Genomic DNA, 19,668 nt, shown 5'->3' on the forward strand with positions numbered 1-19,668 from the left:
TTCAAATTCGGCTCCCGAACTTTAGAGAAGGGAACATTCGGCTTGAAAATACTTTTTGAATTGCTTCTGAGCGCAGAAGTAGGTGGAATACGTCGGGTTTCTGTTCGGAGAAGCGCAACAAACCACATGCCACACTGACCTGAAGTGTGAGACAAACGTGAATGTATAATTAATTTTAAACATTATCTCGTCCTCATCCCACTACATAAATTACCCACCACAAGTCCTGAGTTTTTCACATCACCCATGCAACTCTTTTTTCAGAGGATCTGTATTGAAATAATGAAGTGTACACGTTTTATGAGGTATCATTAAAAGTCTGAGAAAGTAAAGGTTGTCAAGAAGTCAGGTAATTTAGTGTTAACAACTAGGTTGAAAACGTAAATTAGCCACCGTAAAGAGTAAAAAAGCTGACGTTTCGAGCGTTAGCCCTTCGCTCTGACGAAGGGCTAACGCTCGAAACGTCAGCTTTTTCACTCTTTACGGTGGCTAATTTACGTTTTCAACCCAGTTGTTAACACTAAATTACCTGTTATACTCTCCCACCGACGCAGCACCACAGTTTCTTTAGAAACTTACCCCTTTATTAATTTGTCAAGAAGTCAGTTGTAAACAAGTGGGGGTGGGGAAAGTGGCTCTGAAGGTGATTTGAAAGGAGTGAAGGCTGTCTTTGAATTTCGAGATATTTTAATATGAAATTTATCGTTGATATCTGTTTGAGAAACCTTTCCTAATGTGTTGCCAGAAATCGGAAAAATGTCAGGCTGAGAATTGTACCACCCAGCCCTTGCTACAAAACTTCGGACCCAGGTTCCAATCTCGATGATAAACAGACGGTCTAATAAGGCGATCGGCAAACATGGCTGTGATCGGACAATGTGAATATGGATTTCTCGTCGATCACAGGAAAAGTATCTCTGAATCAGTTTCATCGTTGTCATTGTCGTGTAAAGAAGCGTTCTTTGCTCTTTACGAGCCTCATTTTAGAACTTCAACTAACAGCAGTTCATCGGGATCAAAAAGGAGAAAGGTACATGCAAGTTTTGAGATCAGGGAAACAGCGAAAGCAGTCTGAGATAATCTGACGGAACTTAACTTTTAAAATCAAGAATTGCACAACGACGAAAGCTCTGTAACATTTGTGTTTTATGTGAAATAATCACCCACCAGGAAACACTCAAAGTAAATGCGATGCTCTCATTTTAGAAGTTTGCACAATACAGTTATAGTAATTGTATGCGACTCCCTCGTGTTTTGATTCATTTTGATCCGTTCATCTATCAATCGTAACCTTCTGTAAGATAGTGACTTACTTGCAGTTGCCTTTGTAGCGGAAGAAATCTGTCCAAGTTGTTCGTACAGAGGAAGAATTAGATGCTGCTGCACACCATAGCAAGGTAAACATTCAACTTCTCAACCCTCGACGTGCCAAGTTTGCTCACGCTGTCCATCATTAAATGTAAAAAAGACAAACAGGATTCTGCCTCTGTTGGTAAACATCACCACCATTCCCATGTTCTTTCTTGAGGAAAAAAAGAATCATCTTAATCAGTACTCTGTTGTAGCCTCCCGCATGGCAAAGGAAATTATCCAATATGTACACGTGTGGTGTTGTTCAAATTAAAAAAATTACTTATAGTCGAGTTGCCTTTGTCAAAGACAAGCACCTTAAAGAACATTGTCAAGTTTCCATCCAGGAAAATTGCTTTTCCGAGATGAGTATATTAGGTTTGTAAAACATACACAAAGGATTTGAACGTCAAATACAACTCTGAGTGGCAAATTGAGGATTTCCATAAAAAAGTGTTGATAAAAAAAGTTTAAAAACTTAGTATACTAAGATGTGAAAGTTTAAATCTCTCCACCTTAAAAGAGCCTTTGGTGGCAGTGAGGAGGTAAAACTGAAGAAATGATAGAGAGAGTTTCAAAGAAATGGTTTTTGATATAGGGGTGCTCAGCATTCAGAGGTTGAATCCCACTCGACTGCTGAATGCTGCGTCATTTGAACTGATTGGGAGTTCTGCTATTTGTGCCTTGATGGAATGCCAGTCCATCTCAGGTTACCCCCTCCCCCTTCCCTTCACTTAACATTTTGTGTGGCTCTCTTACAATTTTCAGGGTGGGGCAGGTTGGTGTTTACAAGTCTTGCCCAACAACACAACATAATGACCCCATTGGAGATTAAAACCCAGACCCTCTAAGTCCAGTGACTTGTGCACCAAACATTAAGCCTCAGCATTTCCTATGAAAATCAGTGTTACACAAAAATGTTTACAACATCTCACACCAAAGCTTTTAGCCTCATTGTTTCTATTAATCTTTGATTAATTCAGATAAAAGACACAATTGCAACAGGAACAGAGAAGCTTGTGCACATTGGTGTGGATATGGGCTATTTTCTACCTGAAAATGATCTTAGTGAACAAAGTAATTTAGAGTCAGGTAAACTTTGCACCACAATAGTACTAGTCAACTAGTTAGACAGTCTGTACCAGCAAAACTGTGACCTCTTCTAAATGCTTCAATCTCCAAGATCTACTTGCCACTGTTGAAACAAATTTTGACACATCAATATATAATAATTATTGCCAATTGAAAGGATATAATCAAGGATGACTGAAACAAGTTCTTCATGACAGAAGTGCCACTAACATCGATGAGCTTAACTTCTAACAAGTTAGTATTATATTTTAAGTAGAACATCTGTGACTGGTAGACATTATTTAAATTCAATTCTTGATGAAGACTAAAGTGCTGTCCTCCTTATTGACAAATGATCTCAATTTGTAAGGTCTATTACCCTTTAAAAGTTTTTAAAATAGTTTTGAATTTACAGAACTAGCTTTGACTGATTGCAAGCACTTTTCTGGACTGTCAACTGATGTTCAAAGTCACAGCAGATGTCTGTCCAGTGATCATTTGGAACCTTTAATCATCAAAGGTTATTTATGTTATTCTTGTAAATTGTCAATCCAAGACTTAATTTTCATTTCCACAGTTGTTTATTGTTTTAAAAATGCATGTTTTCCTCTTAAACAACCCAACGATTACCAGTTATGACTCCAGATCACAATTCTCTCCCCCAGCTGCTAAACATCTCCTTGTAAATCAGTAACAATAATTTGGTGTTAGCTTAAGTTAACAACTTCTACCAGATAAGTTTGAGTAATCTTGTTGACTGTTTGTTGGATGATGTATGGATATTTTAGAAGTTCCATACTGATCACTTCTGGGGGTTAAAGGGTTAAGCTAATCAGACAATGCAACCAGATAATTATCCTCTGGAAGTACAGTCAATACCTATCTTAAGCAGTCATTTACCATTAATGACAGAGTGACCACTCAATACTAATTTACTGATTTACTGCTTAATACAGGTTCCACAGAGTAGAGGAGTATTAAAGGAAATGATAAATACACCATGTTTTGCCATAATTATTGACCACATAGTTTAACAAACCTTACTCAAAAACACCACTAACATCAATTTTTGGAGATAAACATGGATTAAATTTTACTTGAAAGATTATTCTTAGTTTTATTTGAGGGGATGTGCTTCAAGTGATCATTTGATGCTGAAAGGTGGAGAACAATACAAACAGGCCATTAGGACTTCATAAAGGGTGACCATGACTGCTTAATAGAGGTGGAAATTACAGTTAGTTATTAAGACTTTGAAAATCAACCCCTTAATACAGGGTGACTACTTCATACAGTGCCCCTTAGTACAGGTTCAACTGTACCTCCTTCCTTTTCACAAGCTCTCTAATGGCCCAAAATGAATGTTGTTGTCTTTGTTTTAGGAAAGTAAGTTAGATGATATAATATTACAGCATATTAATAGTTTTGTAGATATTACCTGTTGAGAAAATTGACAAATAATTAACCATGTCTCTCTTGTACAAAGGTGATTTCACTGGAAGTGAAAAGTCTCTGTTGAACCGTATCATTTATTACCCTGGTAGCAAACCCACAGTTTTGAATGTATCTGGGGAGAAATACATTTTACCTGCAGATTGCAACTTCTTGATGTCTGATGCACAGAACTTAGGACCTCTTGTTAATTATGGTTAGTTTAACCATGATATGTTAACCCTAGTTAACTCAGTCTATAACTCCCTTTGGTGACCAGGTCAGACTTAACAATAAAAGCTAAGTTTTTTGTTTGTCTCATGATGTAGTCATGTATGATGTAGATCACAACATTTCAACTGCATACTGCTAGTCTTCTTCAGGCAATAAGGTCGACTGGTCATGCATGATCTTATAATGCATGATCTTATAAAGCATGATGCTCTGCTGTGATTAGTTGTTTTTCAACAGCTCTGATTGGTGCATTTCGATCCTTGCTGTTCACTCAGTCAAAAAAAGTCAGACTTTCTCCTTACAATATCAATACAAATTCAAGCAGACCAGTGAAAAGAAAAAAGAAAAATATAAATTGGGTGATTATTGGTTGATCTAATACCGAGTTCTCTAAACTAACATCATAAGAATAGTATGGCAGACAGTAAGGAGAATTACAAGTGAGATCTTGGGAGTGAAAGGGTCAAAAGAAAGCAGTGGCTTTTTGGCTTTTTCAATATTTTAGTAATGACTCAGACATATATTTATCATTTGCATCCTCAACAGCCCAATGCTATGGAGGTTATAACTTGCTGGTGTTGGATCCTCCATGGTTCAACAAATCTGCGAAGCGTGGCTCAAAGTGAGAGGATTTTCATTTTTTCTTTTTTCATGGCTAACCCTAACCAAAAAATTGTGCACCATTCCGGATCAAGCTTGCTCCCTAATTGGAAAGAGTTGAGTTTAACAGTCATACAACATTACTGAATGGAGAGAGAAAAAGCCCCTTATCCTTCCAAAATATATTGACCATACTTTACTTTACTCATTGCTCCTCTTCCCTCAGCCAGGCCTTCATCAACCTAGTATGGCTTGAAGTCTTATTTTGTTAATCTTTACATAATTTTTATATATCTTTTCAAGGTATTCCTTCATGTCATTATGGCAAATAAAATCACTCCCAGTCCCTTGCCTTCTTGCCCCTGGTGCTCTGGTGGGGATCTGGGTTACCAACAAACAGAAGTACTTAAGGTTTACAAGGACAGAGCTCTTTCCTCATTGGTCCATGGAGCTAATGGCAGAGTGGTACTGGGTTAAAGTAACAAGAAAAGGAGAACTGGTGACTGATTTAGATTCACCTCATAAAAAACCATATGAGCCACTGTTATTAGGACGTTTTAATCCAAAGATGGATGGCCTAAGGTCATCTTGTTGTCTCATAAATAATGAGAAAAACTCTTCTGAAAAGGAGATGGAATCAGCCTTTGTTGATAGGGGATCTCTCAATGAATCTTCACTTCCAACTAAAAGGAAAAAGATCAGTGATAATGATGATGATATCAGGACAGAATACACCTGCGATATAAATAAAAATACAGCTATGGCAATTTCACTTGAGTGGAATCCACCATCAATATATAAATCAGTTGGAGAAATCACCAGCCAAGACAGTAGACATTGTGAAACAGGAGTTCAGAATCCTAGAAATTGTTGGTTAAACTGTCAAGGAGTATATCATGAAGATAAAATGGACATCACACAGGGCTTGAATAGTCCAACTGACGTTGTGCAAAAACAACAAGCTATGCAAAAGGTTAAGGAGCAGGAGCAGAAAGGCAGTATTGGTATTACGAAAAATAGTTTGAAAATCTCAAGTGAGCAATCAGAACCTAAAGAGCTAGAGCCAGATTCTAAACCTTGTGAGTTGTTACCCTATCATCAGATCATATGCAGTGTTCCTTGTAAGATTCATTCCAGGAAGCCTCCTCTGCATGGTGAGCTAAACTTCTCCTAACTTATAAATTGTTAAAAGCACTAATCTACTCATGTATAGCTGCCTCAAGATAACTACCACAGGTACAGCAGATATGTTTCATGGAGTACACTCTATGGAAAAACCGAACTGAAGCATGAAGCTAAATAATGTTTTAGATATTCCCAGTTTCTTTTTCATCTTTCATATCATAAAATTTCAGAAAACTAATGAAAAGATATGTGTCCAGCCAACAAATTTAAATACCAAGGACACTTTTTGCCAATAAAATTAAAAAAGATTTTTTAAAATTTTTTTTTCTTTGATCTAAGCAAATAGGAATGTGTGTATATGGTCATTATATTGCCTGGTAGGCCTTATTTTAGTTAAAGATGCCTTTGAGTTAAGGACAGTTACAATGTACATCTTACATCCTTTCCTAATATTTTACATAGAGGACTATATTATATATTTTCCACAGTAATGACCACATACAGTGTACCAATTCTTATCTACAATTTATGAAACCTTGTTTTTGTTTTGTTTTTCTTTCATCAGAAATCTTTTCAAAGTACATGCCACCTAATTCATTATGTCTGGAAATGTTTGCTCGAAATCTAACTCCTCACTGGACCAGCTGGGGGAATGAGGTAATCACTCAAGCTGTTTGATGTTTTTGTTACAACTACCTTACAGTGCGCGAGTCTGTTTGTTTTTTACCTCATTTTACTGTACTTAATACTGTCATTGTCTTTTCTTGATTGACTTAATTTGAAAAGTGTTCTTCGTTTGTTTGGATCTTGTCAAGGTGAACATCAAAATATCAAGAAGAGTCATTCAAAATAGAAATTCCCTTTCCCCATACAATGAATTATATTTTTAGTCTTTAATGGATAGCCTTGCTTTTCCTCTTTGCAATTCAATTTGAAAAAATGATTTCATTTCTTATCACCAGGTGCTTAAGTTTCAGAGCATGGAGTACTTTGAAGAGTGTACAACTGAACAAGTACCTAGAAAAATCCAAGAAAAAAAACAGTATTCTTACAAATTGCTAACCATGACCTTGTGGTGGCTGTGTATCATTTGCTTCCAAGTTTCTGATAGTAGAAGGAAGATTCTTTAGCATTTTTGCTGAAAGCTGTGAAGTACTGTCTTTGATTAGTAAAATTTGTTATCAGAAGTTGAAACCTTTGTAGTTTTTGTTGCAAAATCACCCCCACAGTGTGTTAAGATTGCAGAGTTGTCTCAGCAACCAAATTTTCTTCTTGGTAGCAAGCTTCATTGTAGCACATCCTTATATCTAATAAAAACGCATTATAGACCAGGGTTCAGTTGTATAAAGGGTGGATAACGCTATCCGACGTATAAATCGCTATAAGTGATAACAAAACGTATAGCGTTATCCACCGGATAGAGATTTATTCAGTGGATAGTGTTATCCGACCTTCGAACAACTAAGGCCAGAAAGTTATTTATTAGAGACCATGGATGTTTCCGGAAATGTAATGTAAGAACTTAATAACATCTGCATCCCATACAATTTTGCGCTTCCTTCATCCTGTTAAACTAGAGAAAAGCCTTAACCTGCATTATGAACTGTCGCTTACAATAACGTTGTTGCATTTAGGAGAACTCATGTTTCAATTGTTTGAATTGGCGTTACTATGATTTAATAGGAAATTAAAGAAAATGACCTTCAATTAGTTTTACTTGTAAAGAAAACACATGGTTGCGTTGCGTTTTTCAAACTCAACAGGTCGTACCATCATTATGGCAGATTGTCCCAGACCTTTTGACCTTAGTGCCAGAAAATAGCAAAGAAAAAAGAATGTGAAGAATTGTACAATTTCCTGATCTGAACTCACTGTTTACAAAGTAGAAAACAATTATGATCAAACTTCTACAAACAACATCACAATTAAGTACTGAACACGGACATCATCTGCAAAGGAAATGTTGTCTAAAACTGACACGATTTCAGAAAAGACTTAATTATTTCAATCATTTCTTACTATAATTAAAAATGTAACTATGCGGGTCAGGGAATTGTAAATTTGGTTAGATTCTGGTAAATTTCGTTGAAAAGAAGGGACTGTCCATTGTCTATGTGTGGTGGAGATCCATACTCTCTGAAAATTCCGTAACGTAACCTGTGTGGTTATTTTACAACAACTACTGACTCAACTCGGTCTCTCTCTCTACTTTCTCGTCATCAAAATCTGGAATAGGTTTGAATGAATTCAGTTTGTTCGTCTTAATTTACCTCCTTATGTTTCAGATAGATTTAAAAATCTGGAATGAGTGAGAGAAGCAATATGCTAGCCTATCTCTTAATTAAAGTTGTTGACAACTACCATTAATTAATGTTTAAGTAATTAAAAGCGGTAAGAGGGCGGTTTGCGAAAGAGGGAACATTAGTTGCAAGCTGGCAATACCAACACGTCTGTTGTACTGATCATCAAGATTTTTAGAAACTTTACACTATGATTTACAATTTGTGATTCTCAAGGTGCTCTGATTTATTACAGGGCTTCCTAATCAAGTCTTAAATGTATACAAGATGCATACGAAGAAATCAATCTGGAAGATAGGTAATTCCCATTTTGGAAATTCTTGAACTTAAGGTTATCAGTAAAATATTCTTGGCGTTCGGCCTGTACTTTTCCGAACTTTGTTTTCCTTTTTGAGCTAAGTTTAGAATCGTTGTTTATCAAAAGCTCCTTTCACAAAGTACAACGCAATTAGTGTAATGGTGAATGAAAATCTCTTTAAACAGACAGAATACGCGCAAAACTGAAAACCGAAAGTGATTTACATAGGTTCTTTAGTCAGGCGTAAAGCTTGGACTAATCTGTGATAAGAAATCTCTATAGTTTGATAACGAAAAAAGAAGTCGGATATCATTTGCTATTGACCCAAAATGCTTATTTATATGTCTATTGCTGTAACGCACGTGTTATACAAACTGAATGATTCCGGAAAAACCACTCAATTTAACGTTTCACGGGCAACTAAAGACGAGTGTTTTAAAGTTAGCAAGACGTTTCCAATACCATGATCGTGGTGGAGAATATCATTCAACGATGCAGCACTTTGTGATTCAGATTTCGTGTTAGTTTGTTTTTCTTTCGATGATAAGTTTCAGAAATAACCTGGACATCTTACACCTTCAACCGATTTCCGTGTTTACGGTTTCGATTAACAAACAAAACACTCGAGTTGTAGTAGATCCTACGCTTTCCGTTTTCCACTTGAGCAAATGCTCTCGTTTATCGCAAAACAAACATTTCTCTCCATGTCTAAATTTATAGCAACAAATTAGTTTCTCCTGATCATATACCCAGCTTGGTTTGATATTTTCATGTGTTTTTTCTCTGACCTTCATTCGGCTTCTTCAATCCGTATTTCTGATGTAAGTGAATCCACACTGACACGTTCTAAATTCAAGGTGGATGACAAACCTCCATCGCTACCAAGAGTTTCACAGCTCGAACTCGGAGAACATTGTTCAGAATCCACAACAAAATCAGAGCAAATTCCAGTTTCTTTTGAATCCATGTCTTTTAACACAGTACTCAGAAACGTGATGTATTTCATAGCTAGTTTAAGAATCTCGTGCTTGGAGAGTTTTTTGTCTGGTGGATAAGTTGGAAGAAGTTTTCTCAGCTCACCAAAGGCCATGTTGACATGATGCTGTCTCCATCTTTCTCGACTGTTTGTGAAATTTCTTCGACTTTGGAAAGGATTTTCGAAGCCAAAACTAACGGGTCTCCTTCTTATAGTTGTGCCAAAATATCCCAATGGAATGGATGCACTATTGTAATAAGGTGAAATCACTGGTTTCCGAGCTCGCGTGCAGTTGTGATGTGTTCCTTTCCTACAAGACATCGCTCATATTGCGTGATCTCCGAATATATCAAGATGATCCAGGCTATGCGGAGTTACTTGGCAAAGTCTTCCATATGCGATATCTACCCCCAATACTGATCTACTAGACAGTCTAAGTATATCGATAGTTACGTGATTAAACTCCAAATTAGGACTATACTATCTCGTGCACAGGAGATAAAACTTTTGACAGAGTGAAACGATATACTGACGAGTTTCCCCTGGTCTTGTTTACTAGAAATAGCAAGCCCTTGAGATAAGTTTCCCTATTTGTCAAAGCAATATCAGGTCTTGTTTTGATAAATATCGAAATGTAGTCTGTATGAGCCAATCCGATGTCAAAACTACCGTCATATCAGCAAAATCTAAAACCTCCAGGTATCGCGGACTAAATTACAAAACTTCCTCCAATGTCAAGTTAACCACCAAATGTCTTTTCTCTCTCTCTATTATGATCTTGTGCGAAGGTGACGCAAACGAGCGCAAGTCATAGTTTTCCAGAAATGTGCATCTTTTGGAAAAAGTAACTGTTACATAAGGGTTTTTTGTCATATTCAAAATGTCTGTTTTTTTGGGAGGGTGGATTAAGGAATGAGTACAATGTTTAGTTTAGACTTGTCTGTTGAATTTGACGTGACTCATTATCAAGTTGCTTTTTTGTTGACTTAACCTTTTAAGCCTGGAGAAAAAGCAATTATTTGAGTTTTACGACAACGCCTACCCACAGTGGTTCTTCAAACAAACTACTTTAAATATTTGAAGTACAAAATTAATAGGATTAACATACTTGAGTTCAGCCACGCAAACTTTATACACCAATCGATAGTAATTACCTTAGGGATCCACAAACTGCCGGTTTTAAAAATACCATCAGATAAAAGACTTGTAATTATCTTAATGTCTTTTTATAATCCCGACTAATTAGTGGGAAGGTTACTTTTCGCCTATGAAAGCTATGTAGAGAAGCTTATTGACTGCTAAAGGAGTCCACAACTGGACTGATATACCGAAGTAGGACACACGCACGTTCCAGAAATTTTTTTCAGTCGCGAACGTCTTAGTCAATATTGTATTGTGAGTTAACGTAATAGATTTAAGAGCATTCCTGAAGTGAAGAGAGCCAATTTACTTTAGTGGTTTGTATTTCTACGAATTAACTATAAATCACCCGAGTATAATTCCGGGTATAAAAGGGATATGTGATAAAGACGCCATTTAGCACTACTTTGGTGAGATATTAAACTTTCACCTCAACTAAGTAGTTTTTGAACTGTACTTTGGATTGTACAGTGGTTGTCTTTGAATTTCGTGCACGGTTAAGATGAAACTCACCATGAAATTTAATGAAATCTAATCAATCCAATTCACGACTAATAGAAAACAGGACATTCGTGAGAACCCAACAGGACATCGGAGACAGACAGGCTCAATACACCGCTGAGAGCCACAACGATTGAGGCTCAAGGTAATCAAAGACATTCAATTAATCCCTTTAATACATTCCAAATTTTACATTTAAGAATACTGAAAGGGAACTTTGTTGACCGATTTCGATCGGAGAAACTAAAATTGATCTAAGATCAGGCTATAATCTTCAGCTTATCTACTATATATGTACGTCACTTTGTTAACTAGAAAGTTCGCTTATGTCAAATTGACATGAATATACTGCAAATCCTGAACTAGTTGCACTAATACCCACTGTATGGCACCATACCATGAAAATTTTAAGATAGTGTAGGAGACAATTATCTTATTTCTCGATTTGTCATTGTTCATTTGTTGACAGAATATAACCACAAGTAGATCCTGTGCTACGCTTTTACTTAGAAAATGGGCGTTCGTTTGCGCAGAGCGCAAAAAAAAGAGAGGTTCTTTTTACAAGTCGCACTACCATCGTTCACGGTTTATCTACAGAAACTCCAGAACAGGCCAGGCCAGAAGTCGTTGCTTTATTACACCTGAGTCGAAGAAAATTCTAGTTTAAGAGAGCACATAATCAACACAGCTCTGCTGGCTTGTAGTGGAGTTATTATTAGCTAAAGTGCGCTGGCTGTGAATGCAGTCAACAAGAAGAAGACATCAACAGTATCACTAAACCTTGTCTACATCTAGTCTGTTAATTTCGTCTCAGTGTCAAAGTGTTGAAGTTAACTCAGTCTCTTGCGATGAAGAAACAGTTTATGAAACAGACAGCTCTTGGTATGTTTGCCACATTTCGCCTTAAAAAGTACATGCATAGGTTAAGAAAGTCGTAATGTATTGATTAAGAACACTTTGATTGGGGAGACGAGCACAGTGATTACATAATTCACAATTTTCTTTAATTGGTTCAATGTTGTGGTCTCAGACATGTAATCCTGAAGATTCCAGTGGGAAAGAAATGTCACTCGAAGTGATTGCTATCTCAAGAAAATGACGGAAACGATTTTACACCATAATGGTTAATTACTTACATGTAAAGAAACAGATTAACATTTGTGGTGACTTTGTATTTGCCGACTGAATTATCTGCCCTTTGATGTCAAGTTGCCACACATAATACAAACTAAGATGAGCTGAGTTACATTCCTGTCAAGTTTTTCACTTTCTCATACAATATTTGCCTATTCTAACCTCTATTTAGGGACAATTTAACCCCTAACTCTCAAGGTCTGATTGTTAATTCTCCCTCCTAGCTGCTACACATATCCTTGTAAATTAGTTACGAGAATTTGTAGTTAGATCAAGACAACTTCTTCCTGATAAGTATGAGTATTCTCATTACCTGTCTGCTGGACAATGAATGACTATTTTAGGGAGAAGTTACATGTTAATCACTACTGGGAGTTAAAGGGTTGAAGGCAGGGCTAGGCACCAATCAAAAATCCTACTGCACGAAAAACGAAAGACGAAAACAAATAAATAAATTAATTAATTAATAAAAACCCACGGAGGAAACCCTGAGAGAAAATATTTTCTACTATGCATAGTAAACAATCCTTGCTATTACATAAGCTGTGACTCCGTGACATAAAAAAACTTCGTATGAAATGTGAAAAAGTGCGAAGGCAATTTTTGCAGTGGAGTTCTGAGAGAAAGTAAGAAAAAACCATATCAATGCTATTCCAAGTCTAAGGCAAACTTGAAACCGCAGAAAGTGTTTTCAAACTTGCTCTGTTGTGATTTTATTTTCTTTGGCGAAAATCATCAAATATTGCCCAACAAATTCACAGCACCATCAAGAAATCGATATGAACGGCGCTGAACGAGGGTGTTTTTGTACATAAAATACCCTCTTCGTTATAATATGACGTTAAGCTTACCTATCTTAGAATGATTTATTCAACTTTAAAACATATCCGAACAAACTATAAATCAAACCTACAATTTTGTTAGCGACACATTTTCCAGGTTCATTGTTTAATAATTATCGGTCAGTGTTTTCCATAACCTTGCTACATAACTGAAATCAAGCCTCCAAGTTGGCTTTCCTGCTGGCTCTGACCTACAGCTCAGCTGGGGAACTGTTGTTACATATACATATCCTTACCAGCCTAATTAAAGATAACCTTTTCAAACAAGCTCATTACATTCTTCGAGTGTCAAATCACTGCATCACTTTACACGGCTTTTCCATATTTAACTCATACAGTATTAAAGTATTAGACTTATCAACTGGTCGCATCTCTGTGATGTTTCAGGTATTTCCTTCGTTTTGTCGCCTGCTTGTCCGCCTCTCGAGTAAATAAGTGGTCGGTAAATAAGTGAGGTCCGTAAGCTACGATATCACCCGGATTCTATTTCAACCTTTTGAGACTCATATCTTACGGTTTTCGTCTCTTTTATGTTCACATAATTTAGAAACAAGTTAGAAAAATACAAACATTCAATATATTAACAAAATTAAATTAAGTAAGCATGTGTCTTATAGAATCGTGGAAGATACAAATCGTCCATGAAAAACTTCTCTGCAGGCAACAAAAACATTGACGAGTCTGGAAACAACTAGGTAACCCATGGTAAGAGTAAATGTTTTACTTAGTTGTAGAGTTTTGACCCTTAACTCACAGAAGTGATTTCCATGCAACTTCTCCCAACAATATCCATACACCAATCAACAAACAGGTAATGAGATTACCAAAACTTATCAATCAGAGGTTGTTATCGTGATCTAACACCAAATTCTTGTAACTTAATTACAAGGAAATGTGTAAGAGCTCGATGGGAGAATTAACAATCAGATCTTGGGAGTTAAAGGGTTAAAAAAGTTTTCCGCCTTAATGGTCATTAGTTATATTTTTGAGTTACACTGAGATAAATCCCCATTCAACCTTAACATAACACACGCTTTAGGACAGAAGATATTGAAGCCAAGTTTAACAAGTTTTAATCCTGGATAAACACTCACTGCTTTCTGTACCACCGGGCCTAACAAAACACCGGGCTTAAAAAAAGTGAAGGAAACAGCTTATTGTTCTAGAGATTATGAACCAAGCTTGAGGTCTGTTTATAACTAGGCAGTCGTGATTCAATGTCACTTGTTCCTTTCTCAAATAAACTTGTTGCACGATTTTATCAGCTCGTTTAAAAAATAAAGTAATTTTCTTACTCCTCAATTACGCCTGTAAAACAATAATTGAAAAGATTCTAAGCTATGTATGTTTGAATTGATGGAAATGTTGCGTGAGAATATGGACTGAGAAGTCAGTAAGTACTTGACACCGTGCTATATTTAAGTTACTTAGGTAGTCGATAACACAAATTACTCCAAGAATTTAGAATTTCTGCTCTACGCAAACCTGAACTGTCGCCATTCAATCAGGACGTAATTATAGTGGTGGATGCAAGCCCCCTCGGAGTTAAATTAACTTTAACACACGAAGAAATAAAATCAGTTTTGACAATTGATAAAATGTCAATGAGTGCCGAACTATTCAAATGGTTTTGAGCAGTAATCTTTAAGCCAGTTAAACATCTTTTCAAGATTCACCCTTGGAGTTGAAGCAAAAATTTAATTACGTTCTCACTCAGCGGTTCAAATTAACGGAGTTTGGTCGCACTTGGGGTATTCCAGACGACAACAAATACAATTAGTTATCATAACCTTCATATGACAAGGATTGAGGTATCACTGACACATGTTCTGTTCTTCAAACCACTCGTTATTTATCGTCTTGGGGGCGAAGACGGGGGTTTTTAGGGGGGGGATCAGTCAGGGATCAGTAAGAAGGGAGGACTATGGGAAATTAACTGTCAATAAAAACAGGGGGGCATCACTAGAATACTACAGAGTCTTGGGGGGGGGGGGAATGCGACACACGCAAAGGAGAATACACAGTTTTGTTACTTCCGACAACAGCCATCACTTCGGCCAGCCAATGAAATGCAATACCATTCCGAGAGACCAATTGTTACTTCCGTTAAAAGAACCTCCAGCAAGAAATGAAAGAGCAAAACAGCCCTGGTGACAAGGTTGTCAATTCCTGAGAGCGAGACTCTAGAGAAAGCGTGAATGTTCAACTCGGAAAGTGACCAGCATCAAATTTCTCCTCACATGGTTACCTCTAAATCAAACAATACGGTCATGAAGAAATGAAAGTGCAGAACAGCCCTGGTGACGAGGTTGTCAATTCCTGAGAGCGAGACTCTAGAGAAAGCGTGAATGTTCAACTCGGAAAGTGACCAGCATCAAATTTCTCCTCACATGGTTACCTCTAAACCAAACAATACGGTCATGAGAATTAAGGTAACAATTGCCAACTAAAGAAGCTCTTGATTGTTAAACAAATTCTCCCTGTGAGCACCTTAGGAAATATAAAGAACAGGAAGGAGAATATGCATACTGATGTTAGGGTGTAAAGGGTTAAATAAAAATTGACGAGAAGTTTTTGTCACTGGCGTAGGACAGAGAAAACGAAATCTGTGTCTCCTACAAGAAATCGAACCTCAGAATTTCCGATTTAAAAACAAGGTCTGTATTGGACTACATGCTAATAGGATCAGCAATTGTGCAACATTGCTCTGATATACAATCTTCCATTTCCTTTGAACAATCAAACTTGTTTCCACGAGAAAAAATTCCGATTAAACAGTTGCCTCCCTCAATATCTTAACACAAGTACCATCAAGTGAATTTGTCCAATCGGCCTTTCTTAAATAAAGAGGACTAATGATGATGTCTCTGCGAAAAAAAGTAGAAGAAAAATCAGCAATAACAACAGCACCAGTTGCAGAAAAATAATTTGCTTGAATGATTTCAGCAAAAAGCAAAGTCAATTATATGAAGTCAGAAATTGACGCAGAGGAGAAAACAACGAGTTAAACCACAAGACAGACGTTCATGACAAACACGTCGAATAAGGGAGGATAGGTTTTACCTCGCCGGCCTAAGAACAGATAACACAGACAAAATACAAACAAACAAGGGAAAATCCACTGAAAGCAAAATGTTGGTAGTCAATTGGAATCTCCTGATAAAGCTCAACCTTTTTGTCGATGGAAAAATGTTATATTGAACATCAGATTACAAGAATAAAATTGGGAACTCTTGTTTACTGTGCGCGATCCGAGTGCTTCTCAAAAGACATATGGATAATCATGTAACCTATGGTTAAAATCTCTTGAATAACTCAGCTTAACCCTTTGACTCTCATTAGAGACCAATATGCATTTTCTCCTCACATTTTTCATACGCTGAAAGGCCGACATTTAACGAGAATCTTTAAAATCATCAGCTTAGGAATATTTTTCAGTTGCGGCACAAAATTCTCAAGACTAGCTTACAAAGAGATGTATGGTATTAGTAAAGAGAATAACTCTTCAGATCTTTGGAGTGGTAATGTTAACGAGGCGGCTTTGAGCCTGATTTTATCACTGTGCAAACCATTCATCGTCTTCAATTTTACCGACCAGAAAAAGGCGACTGCTTTTGTAAACAACAAAGCCACGAACTTTTTACAATTTAAGAGGTTTAAATTACGTAAATCGCTTAAATGAGACTTTGAATGACGCTCAAAGTTTGATTTTTCCCTTCGCTGTGACGGACCGCACGCGTGGTATATCGATTAGAGGGTGTTAAAGTGTTATCATCTTAAGAGCTGAGAACTTTAATTGGATTAAAGAAGAACAATTATATAGCTTGACAATCAACATAACAGACAAGTAGAGCTCGGTAGAGATGGAGAACAACAGCACAGCCAACAAACCTTCCAAGAAACTCAACTTCAACGAAACTGGTGTTTTCCCGTTCCTGTCTTCCTCTGCCGCAAGTCTAGATTTTACGATTCCAGACATTGAAAACCAACTTCTTGCCGTAAAGACACTCGGCGTCGAAAGGAATTTGATTACCAGCAGTAAACGGGAGCGTTGGCGACAACAAAATGTCAACATGGCATTTTCCGAACTACGAAAACTCCTCCCGACTTACCCACCGGATAAAAAGCTCTCCAAGGTAGACATTTTAAGAACAAGTATCAAGTACATTCGGTTTTTGGACAGAGCGTTAAAAGAAATGGACAAAGCAGATGAAGAAAGAGAGGGACACAAGAATGGAAGAGTGGAATCTCGTTCTTGTGAAAACAGAGATGGAGTAACCTTTACCGAAGATCAACACAGGCCTTCTTGCTGTTTCCATAACTTAGAGAGATCTTGAGCGGGTACTACATTGATTTTCAAAAGATCTTGCCTGAAAGTTTCACATTGAGATACTCTGGGACATGAACAATAAATAAACACCGCAATATTGGTTTACAAGAAGAAACCTGTAAATGCAAAAACAACAAAAACATCCGTTGTCAAGTTTTCCCATCAAGCATTTTGACCGGTAGCAAAGAAGTTTTTCTCGGTTTGACTACAGTAGAACTTAGTACTATGAAATAAGTGGTAAGTTATCATTTCATTTCGTAAAAATCTTCCTAAATATTTCCCCTTTTTTGAAATATTCGTTTGGTGGGCTAATAGAAACAGTTGTTGACATTTGAATTAAAGGATTATCTCCATTGAAAAATTGACTCTGTCTCAGATATGGTAACAGATTTACAAAAATTTACATATGACTGTATTTGATTATTACGTGAAAAGAAATGAGGTTGACATGACGATTATTTCATCTACAGAATTAAATCAAAGCTTGCAAATTAGAAAACATAGATACTATTCTCGAGACACAAGTAAAAAGAAAAGTATTATCTTTTTCGGTAATCATAATTAACAAAAGGATTTAGGATCATCAATTTTAATGAATCAAAAACATGTTCTGTAAAATCCACAAAAGCGCTCTAGGATTGCAATCTTTTCGTTTGATCTAAAATGTTCTGATCCTTATGCGATGGAGGAGGAATTATTACACAACTTTAACCACTGGTTTTACGCAAACCACCCAGAAATTTAGCTCTGTGAAATCATTCCATTATGAAGCCATATCTTTCATTAGTTAAAAGATCTAAGAATGTATGGAATGGTTAACAAAAAGAGGAAACATATAAGTGGAAAAACACATTTTCTTACTATTTTTACTTTGTCTTCCTAAGAAATGCAAATTGGAAAAACGTACCGGGAGAAAACGTCGCTTAACGAAAACTCTTAAAAGTATGGATTACCATGACAACAGCCATGTAAGAAATCTTCCACAACTTGAACAAAAAAAGCTGGGTTCAAACCATTTATTTAACAGCTCACAAATACAAGAGAGCATCAGTGTTCAACTGCACGAAATAAGCTCTGTAACTGCTCTGTGATCAAGACGTGAAAAATCAGTACTGTTTTTAAGACAACTTTTTAAAGCAAAGTTACGCAATCATTCCAATACCACACACCCCACCCTACTCCACTACAAAACACCCCACTCCACTCCACTACAAAACACCCCACCCCACTCCTGCTAGATCCAAAGCCAAATCAGTCGCCATATTTCATCTTGAACTTCCTTACAACTGACATTTATGATTGACGAGGAGTTTAAACATCAAACACCTCCGTTGGCTAATATTAACCGAAAGTGAAGGATAATCGAGAAACAGATCGTTAAAAATACCCCTAAAAACATCCTAGGAATTTATCATGTAAACTTCTAAACTGACTTTGATGGATTACTAGGAGCTCTTCCGATTGGGTGTCATGGAACAAAAAACCAAAATTATCCTCACGGCCAATCAGAACGAAGGAAAATATCACAAGTAGCCAATGAGAACTCAAAGTAAAAACAACCAAACAGCTAAAAGCGCGGGAAAATGCAAGTGACCAAGGCGTGACTAATTTCAGTTTTGAATTTAATTTTTTTGCGTAGTACAAGTTTCTTTGCCAATCAGAAAGCACAGGGAAACAAAACCAACCATATCCAGGATTTCCTTCTTCAGCTTTACCCAGTTCCGCGGTTGGTTTTTTATTGAATGACAAATAAACTCCAAAAAAACGGAAAACAATATCAATTACCAAAGGAACATGAGTAAAATTTGTTTCTGATAACATTTGTTTCCTTTTTGAACATTGTAAACCTAAAATTTACTATCGACAGGAATAATTCCCCACAATTTTATGGGCCATTTGTTAAGAGTCCGTTAAGCCTTTAACTCCCAGAAGTGACCAACATGTAACTTCGCTCTATAATTTCCACACTATTTTTAGCAAACGATTAATGAGGATACTCAAACTTATCAGATAGAAGTTAGCTTGATCTTTCACCAAATTCTCGCATCTAATTTACAAGGAATCGTCTCGCAGCAAGAGGGGAGAATTAACAATCAGATCTTGGGAGTTAAAGGATTAAATTCATTGTGAGTGGGTTCTCTCTATTAGGATCGTGAGCCGCCTATGTATCATGCCACTTTCCACATCAGCAAACTTTCATTAACAGGTGTTAAGACACTTAAGGAATCCCTAAAAATAACTTATTTCGCTCGGGTTTTTGTCCGATGCGAACATAAGGAAGCTTAAAACCTCAGCACTAAGAGGTGAAAATCCCTAACATCCGTTGTTTGTTCGAT

General features: G+C 36.8%; 2 protein-coding genes across 3 annotated transcripts; one reads left to right on the forward strand and one right to left on the reverse strand.

Annotated features, from left to right (window-relative positions):
* Positions 1–850: 850 nt before the first annotated feature.
* LOC131783374 (N(6)-adenine-specific methyltransferase METTL4) lies at positions 851–7,487 on the forward strand. Of its 2 annotated transcripts, none has more exons than XM_059100108.2 (9): positions 851–1,030; positions 1,332–1,397; positions 2,334–2,442; positions 2,837–2,941; positions 3,908–4,069; positions 4,633–4,708; positions 4,990–5,840; positions 6,377–6,468; positions 6,774–7,485. In XM_059100108.2, the coding sequence occupies exons 1-9, from the start codon at positions 860–862 to the stop codon at positions 6,939–6,941; spliced, it is 1,800 nt and encodes a 599-aa protein (XP_058956091.2). In that variant the 5' UTR covers positions 851–859; the 3' UTR covers positions 6,942–7,485. The 2 variants fall into 2 exon arrangements, with proteins under 2 accessions (XP_058956091.2, XP_066015330.1); XM_066159233.1 differs by having other exon boundaries at positions 896–1,030; positions 1,320–1,397; positions 6,774–7,487.
* A 1,712-nt stretch (positions 7,488–9,199) lies between these two features.
* Positions 9,200–9,706, reverse strand: LOC131783435 (T-cell acute lymphocytic leukemia protein 1 homolog). Its single transcript, XM_059100190.2, has one exon. The coding sequence runs from the start codon at positions 9,704–9,706 to the stop codon at positions 9,200–9,202; it is 507 nt and encodes a 168-aa protein (XP_058956173.1).
* Positions 9,707–19,668: the final 9,962 nt, after the last annotated feature.

This window comes from Pocillopora verrucosa, chromosome 12, assembly GCF_036669915.1.
Source record: "Pocillopora verrucosa isolate sample1 chromosome 12, ASM3666991v2, whole genome shotgun sequence".
NCBI classification, from domain to species: domain Eukaryota; kingdom Metazoa; phylum Cnidaria; class Anthozoa; order Scleractinia; family Pocilloporidae; genus Pocillopora; species Pocillopora verrucosa.